Source organism: Delphinus delphis, chromosome 21 (assembly GCF_949987515.2).
Source record: "Delphinus delphis chromosome 21, mDelDel1.2, whole genome shotgun sequence".
NCBI lineage: Eukaryota > Metazoa > Chordata > Mammalia > Artiodactyla > Delphinidae > Delphinus > Delphinus delphis.
The window spans coordinates 23436767-23448495 of record NC_082703.1 but is presented as its reverse complement, the minus strand read 5'-3'; the positions used below and the strand labels follow the sequence as shown (position 1 = coordinate 23448495).

The 11729-nt window shown below is 43.8% G+C and overlaps 1 protein-coding gene across 1 annotated transcript; it reads left to right on the top strand.

Moving 5' to 3' along the window:
* The first annotated feature begins 3136 nt into the window (after positions 1 to 3136).
* Positions 3137 to 11058, top strand: ING2 (inhibitor of growth family member 2). The gene is made up of 2 exons (XM_060001121.1): positions 3137 to 3823; positions 8403 to 11058. The coding sequence occupies exons 1-2, from the start codon at positions 3652 to 3654 to the stop codon at positions 9071 to 9073; spliced, it is 843 nt and encodes a 280-aa protein (XP_059857104.1). The 5' UTR covers positions 3137 to 3651; the 3' UTR covers positions 9074 to 11058.
* The last annotated feature ends 671 nt before the right edge of the window (positions 11059 to 11729 follow it).

Sequence of the window (11729 nt, the reverse complement as noted above, 5' to 3'; positions counted from 1 at the left end):
ATGAGGATTTTGTTTAAAGTGATTTTCTTGAATTTCCCTACATTTTGAACAGTGCTTTTTAACAATCCAAATATCTTCCTTAGAAAAAACATTGCTATCTGCTTCCCTGAATTAAACAGGGAATTAACTACCTTTTACTAGTTTAGAAAAGACCTCATTAACCAGATGCAGTGTGGAATTTGTTTAGATCCTGTTGAACAAACCAAGTGTAAAATAATATTAATGAGACAATAGGGAAATTTCAATTGTCTGGATATTAAATGACAGTAAGATAATTTTTGGATGGGATAATGGTATTGTGGATGTTTTTAAAAAGTTCTCTCTTATCCGTTCATATTTAAAGTACAGAGAAAATGACAATAATCCATCAAGGATAAGGGAGTGGAATATTAAGGACCATATATTGATAAATGTTCAAGCTGGGTGAATGGTATATTAGGGTTTATTGTACTATTACCTCTACTTTTGTGTGTGCTTGAAATTTTCCACAATAAAGTTTTAAAAAATATTAAAAAGAAAAAAAGGACTTCATATTTAATTGTCCTGACTCAAGCAGTAGCTGAATCTTCTCAGGAGGTATCTCTAGGAAACCTTCAGAACTACTTGCTAGTTTGTTTTCCATCAGAGTTTGAAGTGGTCCCCCCTCCCTTTACAGTATAAATAAGGGCCTACCAGAGATCTCTTAAACATTTCTACCAGGGATGTCTCACAGTAACTGATTTAGAAATTAAAGTTAACCTCAGATAGCTCTACTAATTTGGGGGTGTAGGTTACTTATCTTTTTTAGGGTTACTTCAGAAAATATACTTAAGAGCAAATAAGATGCCTTTTTGCTTTATTCATACAATTAAATGTCACCAATTAACTTCTATATTGTGGAGAACTGGGGACTTTTAAATATTGCATTTAGCAGGGTACAGGAACCCCATTTCAAAAGGCCCCAAATTTCCAGTTAAGCGATTACTAAAAAGAAAAGGACATGATAAATAACCAAAGTCAAAGGGCTCAGTTTGGGGAGTACAGTGATTTTTTTTTTTTTACTCTCTTCACACAATCTGCTTTCACAAGTACCGCAGCAGTAAGTCTTTGATTAACTTTTATAAATTAATATAGCAATAAAAGCACATGTCTGACAATTCATATACACACATAGATTACCATATGAGAGTGTTCTTTATAGGTTTAGATCAACACAAGCTGCAAAATCATTATTTAGACTTTTTGCTTCCTTTCAGCCTGTTCAACAGAATTATGAAAGGTCAAAATAATGCTCTAAAAGGTCTTCATTTCCATACTCATCCTTCCTTCTTCATCCGGCTCATGGTTCCTGGAAGGAGTGCTCTAGGTATTATAAATCATTGCGTTTTCTCACTTCTAGTTTCTAACCATGTGTTATATCTGCCTGCAGATCACTTCTCAGGCTGAATAAAATCCATATGTGCGTTCTGTGTCTAATCTGAATCAGTAAATAATAAGGCATCTTGCATTATTTTAGGCCTCAATAAAAACTAGCTGATTTAAATCTATGAGTAAACAAAAATAGTAGGGTTTAAGTAAAATGTGATTAAAATTCAATTCTTAACAGTGACTTTTTTGACAAGACCTGGCTGCTTAATCTGATTTAAAGAATGACAAGAAAATCCCTAGACGGTTCTCAGAAATACAAGACATTGGACTGCCTAGGTTGACTTAATAATATTCAAGTGGTCAAAACCTCCAAGTGTCACAGGATAATAATACAAGACAATCTTTGAGTCCTGAGCAATATTATCTTGTTCCCAAGACTCAAATTTCCAATAGTGCTTTGTTTCGGTTTGAAATTTAAAATATCCTCTAGATCAAGGTCTAGATTTCTCTTTCTCTGTCAGTGGTTACGTACTATTAACAGCTGTTTCAAAACTGCCCTAAATAGGTCATCAAACAGGTGCCCCACCGCTGCAAACCAACTGGATATAAGAAGAAATCCCAATTTATCGCCCCCTCACGTTTTCTTTTTAACTCAAATGTACTACTCACAATAGTGCTTGTTTAGATAGGCATTCCGTTAAAATTCTCCGCGTATTCGTTCTCTTTACACCCATTTCTTTGAAAAATACACGCTGTTATATACACTGAGTCCATCTGGAATTAAAATCAACTCCTCTGCTTGGCATTTCATTTAACCCCAGATAGGAATTAAACCCTGTCGGCCGGTCACGTAGATGAGGACGTGGGCCTGATTTCGGATTCGGTCTGTCCTCGCGTCTCCATCACCCCTGGACCCCGGCCCCCAGTGGTTTTCAGTCTTACGTAGATGTTAAGGTGGTGGTGCCCCTCACGCCGCCAGGAAGCCCTTGCCTACGTTTGATGTTTAAACGTTCTGATCCCCAGGGGGAAAACTTTTTTTTTTTTTTAAAAGGTTGTCTGTCGGACAAACAGGTATGGGGCAGAGTGAGCCTAAACTAAACGCGATTCCTCAGGAGCCCTAGGGTGGACAAAACCTGCACGTCCTGGTGCGGCGGGAGACCCCCGCGTCTGCGGAAGAGCGGGAGCTCGCAGAAGCCAGGAGGGAGATTCAAAAAGCGGACGGACTAAGGGAGAAAGAAAAGCAGGGGGCCGCGAGGGCACCGCCTACCTCGGCGATCAGCCCCGGTGCTCCGGGAGCCCGAAGGCCGCGGCTGGAGGACGACACAGCCAGAGGGCGGTGCCGGCCCGGCGGGCACACAGCCGCCGCGCATGCCCGGAGCCGCGCTCGCCTCAAGCCCGCCGCGTAGTCCCCGCAGGACTCCCTCCGGGTCGCTGCGTAAGGTGGCCGCCTGCTGCTCCTTTTAAGGCTCGCGAGGGGCCGCGCTACATCCATCTGATGGGGAAGAAGTCGGTAACACCGGGCCGAGGGAGCTGGGCCAAGCCTCCCCCTCCCTGTGGGAAGGACGGAAGGAAGGGGTCAACCACCTGCCCCCTCAAGTCCCATTCAGACATTGAGCAAAGAGGCGGACCCGACAGTGCTTCCCCTTTAAGAGGGGGCGGGGCGCAGCCTACAGTTTGGCCGCTCTCCGCACCCTCCCCCCGGGCCAAGAGTTGACAGACCAATCGCCCGGGTGGCGGAGGGAAGGCGGGAGAATGCGAACCCTTCGGCTGGGCGGTAGGGGCGGGCCCCCGGCCTTATTAGGAGGGAGTCCTGCGCAGGCGCAGAGGCGGCCGCAGCCTGAGGGGCGGGGGCGGTCCAGTGAGAGACTCTCCGTCAGGCACTGAGGGTGATTGGGAGGAAAGAGGCCAGCGAGAGGCTTGTCATGGGGATCCGAGGTACGAGACGGCATTGGTAGCATCTGGTGACTCCGAGGGGGACAGGAAGTGTCAACGCCCGGGACCCCGGCGCCAGCTCCGCTGGGGGGATCCCCGCTGCTCTAGTCCTGAGGAGGGAGGGGGAAAAGGAGGGAGCCCCGATCTCGCCCCGCCCCTGGGCTTGTTACCGCGGGGGCGGGGAGTGAGGGCTTCTTTTGCGGGGAGTAGAGATCGGGGGACTCGGCTGTGCCCTCTCGAGCGGCTGCCGGTGTCCCCGCGGCGCCGGGCTGACGAGCAGAGGAGCCGCGGCGGCCGTGGCTGTTGCATGTGTGGTTGCTGGATGCGGAGGCGGCGGCGGCGGCGGCGGCGAGGAGCAGCAGCGGTGGCAGGATGTTAGGGCAGCAGCAACAGCAACTCTACTCGTCGGCCGCGCTCCTGACCGGGGAGCGGAGCCGGCTCCTCACCTGCTATGTGCAGGACTACCTCGAGTGCGTGGAGTCGTTGCCCCACGACATGCAGAGGAACGTGTCCGTGCTGCGAGAGCTGGACAACAAATATCAAGGTAGGGGCCGCGGGGCTGCCGGTGAGTCCTCCCCCACTCGGGTCCGCTGGCCGCCGGGCACGGTCGCTCGGAGCCTGCCCGGGGAAGTGCCACTTTCCATTTCTCCTGTGACAGTCCCCTGACTGCACAGAGGGGGTCTGGTGTGTGGGACGGGGGAACGGGACTGGAGACCGGGTTCGCGGCCCTCCCTTTCCCCGCTGCGGTCGGCGAGGACTTCTCGGGGGTCTCAAGGGTGAGGGTGGTGGCCGCTTGTCAGCCCCCGCTGCAGACCCAGCGGCTGCAGCTGGTGTGGCGAGGAATCAGCCATTTTAAGAAGCATTTGTTCCGGCCCTCGCCTGCTCGGTGTCGCAGACCCTCCTGCCCCGGCCGGGGAGCGTGCAGCCGGGCGGGGACTGTGGGGAGTGAGCGGCCGGCCGCGGCCGGACTCCCGCTGGCCTCCGGGGCCTGGCTTTCCCCACCCCCCCCCCGGGCTCCCACCCCCTGAGAGCAGATGCATTGGAACGTGCAGGGGGGAGGGGGCGCGAGAGGGCTGCGAAGGCGGCCTCCGGGGAGGTCCCTCCCTCGGCTCTCCGGCTCCCGGCTCGGGAATAGAGGAGGCTTTCCCTCTCCCACCCCAGGGAAAGTTCTGGGCCACAGCTTTTCACAGCTCTTTCAGCCAAATGGTTAAAAGGCTAGGGGTCCCCGCGGGGGAAGGGAGAGGGGTGTGTGTGGCGGGGTGGACCCCCGCCCGCCCTGGGGGCGGGGCCTGCGGTCGTGACGAAGGACATAGGCGGGGCGCGGACGCGCGCGCTGCCTCCCGTCTGGAAAATGGCTGGTTGCACGAAGGCTTGGGCGACACTGGCTGTTCGGGCGGGGACCGTGCGGGACATTAGCTCGTCCTGAGCGGAGTCAGTGTTGGGATTTGGGACATGTTTGTTTGATTTTTCGACTTTTTCCCAATCACTCAATCACGACAAAGACACAGCTACTGTGATCGTCGCTGGCCTCTGCACCGCGTAGGTTCCGGGCCTTGCGTCACTTCCGGGCCTCTGGAGGATGTGGGTTAGTTGACTGGGCAACCGCCTGGCGTCTCTTAACCCCTGGATCCGTACTTCGCCAAGTTTAAGTACGGAGGCAAAAGCCACCCTTTGTGGTCAGACCCAAGGAGCTAGGGTTGATTCCCTGGAATCAGCTTTTTTACAGAGAGTACATTTACTATTTACCATTGGTGGCCCTTTCGCCTGTAACTACAAGGGGAGGAGTTTAAATGGGGAGCCGTTTGGTTTAAGGAACAAGGAGGTCTGAATCAAGGAACAGACCTTAGACATAATGTGGAATCAGCCATACGGACTTTAAAAAGATAACTTCTTGGACCCATTCTCTGTTTTTCGACACGTCGCTAGTTTTATTATTTAGTGTCTAAGGAACGCATTTCTGGGGTGATATTTTCGGGCCTGTAGCCTGATAGAACATTTAAGTGTCTCTGTTTTTTCACCTATAATTTATTTCTGCCTTTTGAACCCATATGACTGACAGGACTGATCTCTGTTGGGGGGAAGAGAATTAATACGATTACTTACTGTGTGTCAATTGCTGCACCACGTCCAGAACATTATCTCATTTAATCTTCACAACTCAATGAAGTAAAAATTCATTTTGCAGACAAATTAAGATTTACAAGGAGTTTAAGTAACTTGTCCAATTAAGTGGGGAATGTTTGACTCCACAGCCTGGCTGCTGCAGGTGCACATGCTCGTTTTTAAATTATTTAAATCTTTTTTTGTTTGTTTTTTTTAAATAAAAGCTCTCCAAAGGTATTTTCTATAGACATGGAGCACATACCTGAATTGTAACCTTAAAATATTATATATTGTACATGTGTGCTTAAAAATTGTATGTTGAACATTTTTAGTTTTTCAAGTAATCATAACTCTGAAGTTTGTAAACCTTGCAGGCTTTTACATTTCTTTAAAGACATGTTTGCCTTCATGAAAGTTAAGCTATTTTTTTTTCATTTGAATTGCTGGGGGGGCAATTTGTTCCAGGGAAATCTGCCATCTTGACCATCTAAAGTTGACAGAAGTAGCTTTGGTAACATGAGAAACAGTATTAGGCCTTGAAAGATCGAGAGATTTAAAAAAATTTTAGCCCCATTAAAATTGTAGTTCTTTTGAAGAGTAATACAAAAACAGTGATCTAGTTTTTACTGTGCACATGCTTACTAAGCTCAACTTTCAGTTTTCTATTAGCTTTATATACTTGTGTGTTCTTGGTTTTTCATGTTTTTTGTTTCTTTGCTAGTTCTTAAGTATTTCCTGGTTTTAGATTTAATACCTACAGCAAAATTCGATGTTATAAATTATATAGGTAGTCAAAGAAATTTCTCTCCTACCTATTTGAGGCACTTTCAGAAGTTACTGAAGAACCTCAAAAGTAGCCTTAAAAACAGAGAGAAATGAAGAAAACAATTTCACAATTGAATGAAGTATTTATTATGGGGTATGGTTATTAGAGAACGTCAATTTTTGTTCCAGTATTCTTGTTCCAGTATTTCTCTTTCATAGTTCAAAGGTAAATAACCTTTGAACTAAAATTTCGTACTTAATTTTAAGTGCCTTCCATGCAGCTGAGTAGAAAGTGCTTAAAGAGCAGAGCCAGACTGACAGATAATGGCAGAGTTCAAAGTCTGGGGTTGATACCTGTTGAGCTTAATCTTCTTCACATATAAAAGTGGTGGCTTCCTCATGGGATTGCTGTGGGGATTACTGAGAAAGTCACATGGAAGAGGCTCAGTAAGTGTTATTTCACCGGGTAATTAAGGTGTCTTAAAAATGTGAATTTTTACCTCATGTATAATATCAATGTGCTGCTATTAAATAATATATTTAGCTTCTAATTCCTGATTATTCGATACAGAGTGTTTGGAATAAGTTTTGCTTTTATTAATTAATTAATTTATTTATTTATCGCTGTGTTGGGTCTTTGTTTCTGTGCGAGGGCTTTCTCTAGTTGTGGCAAGCGGGGGCCACTCACTATCGCGGCCTCCCTTGTTGTGGAGCACAGGCTCCAGACGCGCAGGCTCAGTAGTTGTGGCTCACGGGCCCAGTTGCTCCGCGGCATGTGGGATCTTCCCAGACCAGGGCACGAACCTGCGTCCCTTGCATTGGCAGGCAGACTCCCAACCACTGCACCACCAGAGAAGCCCTGCTTTTATTTTTTAAACCTCACATTTTGTGTGTTTGAGGGGAAAATATATAATTTCCTTATTTTTCCTGGAGGAAAATTGGATTCTTAAGAAATCCACTTACATACCTAGCTGGGGAAATGGGCTAGATGTGAACATTGTTTAAAAATATGCTCTGCAGGTATGAGTACCCTCAAATGTGTGGGAGCACATTGTCATGAATCCCGGGTTAAATAGTTGTCCGTCAAGTGTGAGTACCTACACTCTCCAGGGCGACGGGAATTCACAAGTTGTGTTGAATACTTGCTCTATGTTACCTTACTCACAGACACCCCCAGTGTATGTATTTGGTCGTCTAACATTTCTGTTGTCGTTAGAGCAGTGATATTAGAAGATAGAACAGTGATATGGCATCGGGTGTGATAAATTCCAGTTAATTTTTGTTTCTCCACCTTTACTAAGACAGAACTCTTTCAGATAGCATTGTATCTCATAAGGATGAGAAACAGAACAGATTTGAATAAGACATCTATGTAAATTTTGGTGACATCTGGAACTATATTTTCAGATATTTGTATACCTTCTAATGACTCGGCCATTTTTAATTAATGTAAGTGGGTCCTCATGCTATACAATATCTAAATCAGCAGTTCAAAAGGCTGAGAACCAACGGCTGAGTTATCTACAAAAGCACAGTGATCCAATGCCAACTTTACTATAATTTTGTTAGTAGCTTAGTCAATTGATGCCAGAACCTGAACCTAAACCTGCTCCGGAAATAGCTTGATTTTCAGACTCTCCCATGTGATGAAATAAAAGAGCCATTCAGGCTAATATGATGGGAAGCTAAGAGTTACTTGTGTCTGCTTTGTTAAGAACGTCCAGGGGATGATATGAAAGTCAAGGTATAGCGTCTCTCTAGAGTTCTGTGGCGAGTCATCGATTGAACCATAAACCCTGTAAACACAGTTGGACAGTAATCTAGAGTAGTCCTGGAACCTTTTTAAGTTTTACGGCTGGAGTCCAGCCTGGAAATTTTATATACAGGGTAGTTTTGAGGTTTACCTGAAGTATAGGTGGTACGGCACTGGGTGAACTCTAAAGTGGCACAGAGTGTTTCTGCCCAAGTAAAGACTTTTGATTAATCATTAGCCACACATCTCTTATCCTTTCTAATATAGATGAATGAGTATTAAGAGAGTTTTGTGTTCATTCTTTTTATTAGTTTATCTCTGTACTTTCATGTTGGATAATATGTGGTCTTTGTAAGGGAAATGAAATGTTTCTCATGTATTCATACTATGGAGGAGTGTGCTTTTATGGTTTGAGTTCATTCTAACTGTACCAATTCTGTGAAAAATAACTAACTTGAAAAATGTTATATGTGCTACCATATATTTTCTTTTCCTCTTTTAGAAACATTAAAGGAAATTGATGATGTCTATGAAAAATATAAGAAAGAAGATGATTCAAACCAGAAAAAACGCCTCCAGCAGCATCTCCAGAGAGCATTAATCAATAGTCAAGAATTGGGAGATGAAAAAATTCAGATTGTCACACAGATGCTCGAATTGGTGGAAAATCGGGCAAGGCAAATGGAGCTACATTCACAGTGTTTTCAAGATCCTGCTGAAAGTGAGCGAGCCTCAGATAAAGCAAAGATGGATTCCAGCCAACCAGAACGATCTTCGAGAAGACCCCGCCGACAGCGAACCAGTGAAAGCCGTGATCTGTGTCACATGACGAATGGGATTGAAGACTGTGATGATCAGCCACCTAAAGAAAAGAAATCCAAGTCAGCCAAGAAAAAGAAACGTTCCAAGGCCAAGCAGGAAAGGGAAGCTTCGCCTGTTGAGTTTGCAATAGATCCCAACGAACCTACATATTGTTTATGTAACCAAGTGTCTTATGGGGAAATGATCGGATGTGACAATGAACAGTGTCCAATTGAATGGTTTCACTTTTCATGTGTTTCACTTACCTATAAACCAAAGGGGAAATGGTATTGCCCAAAGTGCAGGGGAGATAATGAGAAAACGATGGACAAAAGTACTGAAAAGACAAAGAAGGAGAGAAGATCGAGGTAGTAAAGGCCATCTGCATTTTAAAGGGTTATTTGTCTTTTATATAATTCTTTCAGAATTTACTTTCAGAAAATGTTTTAGGGTAAATGCATAAGACTATGCAATAATTTTTAATCATTAGTATTAATGGTGTATTAAAAGTTGTTGTACTTTGTCTGTGACCTTAATTTTCTGCACTGAATTACCAAATATTTTAAGCCAGGTAATCTTCAGATCACCTGATGAAAGGAGCAGGGAGTAGGGAAGGGTGGTGTGAACATAATAACTTCACAAACCATGCCTATTTCCTTTTCACTGAAAATGCAATGCTAATTTTGGGGTAAACACCAAAGTTTTGCTAGCATTTTAGTCTATGTGCTTAAAAAAATTTAGATATAGTTGGAGTTCTCTGTAAGCATTCAGATTATCTTGGATAATTTAAAATATGAACACTATACCATTCAGAGCGTCTCTCTTCCTGGCCCCATTTATACATACACTTGGTCATCTCTAGTCTTCCAAGAATTTAAGGAACTAGAGATAAGAATAATTTGGGATTCCATGTGGAATAATGTGCTCTTATTAGAGTATTTGCTGCTCTATTTTCCATAGTAGCATTTTGATACACTGTCAGTAGCCCATTTATAAATACCTTGCTGCTGCTTCATAGCTGCATTCAGTCTAGTGCTTAATAAGGGAGTTGTTTTGTTTTAATTGGGACAGGTAGGGACAGTTAGGATACCAAAAATGCTGCCATTGGCTTATATTGGCAAAATTTGGGTTGTGCAGTATCATGGTTCAAGGTTGAGCAATTTTAAAAAGACATTTAATAATATTTTTCATGTTGACCCATGGCTGGGATGCCTAGGCACAGGCCTATCAGCGGGAAAATGGCATATACTAGTCTTTAAATATTGCCTTTATGTCAGACAGTAGTTGAAATAGTTTTGCTAGTAGCTATAGGTCATTTCTGTCCCAATCAGAAATTATATATTATTTTAAGTAATAGTGTATTTACTTTCTTAACTTTCTGGTATTGGTGCTGTTTGGTGTCTTCACGTTTAATGTATTTGTAAATTGAATTTTCCAAGATTCTAAAATTGAATTTTCCAAGATTCTGATATTTTAAGGGTAAACATCTTGATGGATATATGTTCGTATATTTGGAGAATTTTTTGGTTTTTCAGGGGTGGGGGGCAGTGGATTGACTAGTCCTTAAAATCTATGTGTAACATACTTTTTATTCCTCATTTCTTCCTAATCTGATGATCTTGATTCTTTTTGACTAACATGTGAAAAATCCTGTTTGCTTGTTTGGAAAAAGAAAAAAAAAAGTGTGTTTTTCTCTTCTGGCTCTCCTGTGTGACTTTTAGGCATATCATTTCACCTCATCCGGGTGTCAGGCTACTCATCAGTAGTATGCAGTTGGCTTAAATATCTCCAAGTTTCTTTTGAAATCTACAGTATTTGCACCGTAGTGAGGATTTTAATAATCAAAGGACTTGTTTTTCTCTTTCATTAATTTTGTCCTTCATTCTGTGGTGTGAAGACAGTTTAAAGGTGAGCTTAGAGACGGGTAAATGCACGGTATTTTATTAGCTTCTGTCCTAAGGATATTTTGATTGATGACTGGAGTTGATTATATTGAGCAAGAAATACTGAGTTGTGAAGAAATCCTTTTCTCTCTTGAGAATATAGCATTCTGTCTTAGTGATTATATCCTTGTTACCAGGATAGAGCTGTTCACCTGACACCATTAAAAATATCAGTATGTGCAAAGCCCCCCAAAGCTTCCAGATGTGACTCACATACAGGTCGACACTTTCATACATAAATTTGCATCAGCATATGGGGAAAAAATGAACCTACAAACAGAAGTCCCAAAATTTGGATTAGGTTTGACAGGAAAACAAGCATGGAAAGTCCTGGAAGATGTGTTCTCTTTGAGAATGACTGATATATTTTTTTTTATAAATTTATTGATTTATTTATTTTTGGGTGTGTTGGGTCTTCGTTTCTGTGCGAGGGCTTTCTCCAGTTGGAGTGAGCGGAGGCTACTCTTCATCGTGGTGCGCAGGCCTCTCACTGTCGCGGCCTCTCTTGTTGCGGAGCACAGGCTCCAGACGTGCAGGCTCAGTAGTTGTGGCTCGCGGGCCTAGTTGCTCCGTGGCATGTGGGATCTTCCTAGACCAGGGCCCGAACCCGTGTCCCCTGCATCGGCAGGCAGATTCTCAACCACTGCGCCACCAGGGAAGCCCTCTTTTTTTAAGTATAATAGATTTCATATACTATTTCATACCATGCTTACCAACTCATACTATATACCAGTGCTTCCCAAACTGGTCTCACGTTGGAATTACCTCAGGAGCTTTAAAAAATACTGATACTTGTGTCCCACCCAGCAGTTGTGACCTAATTCATTTGAAATGTAGTTTTAATATTAGAATTTTTAAAAGATTCGTAGGTGATTGTAATGTACAGAAAAGTTACAGAACCACTGCCATATTATGAAAATTTGAACTTATTGAAAACCACTAGTGGATTCTCTCCATCCAGGTTTGTGTGACTGAAGCCTATATAAGTGTGGATACGTACATGAGAGTTTGTCCCCCGTCCCCAAAAGTTCCACCAAGAATACTTGAGGACTCAGTACTTGAGTGCTTCTTGTGTGCTAGGCACC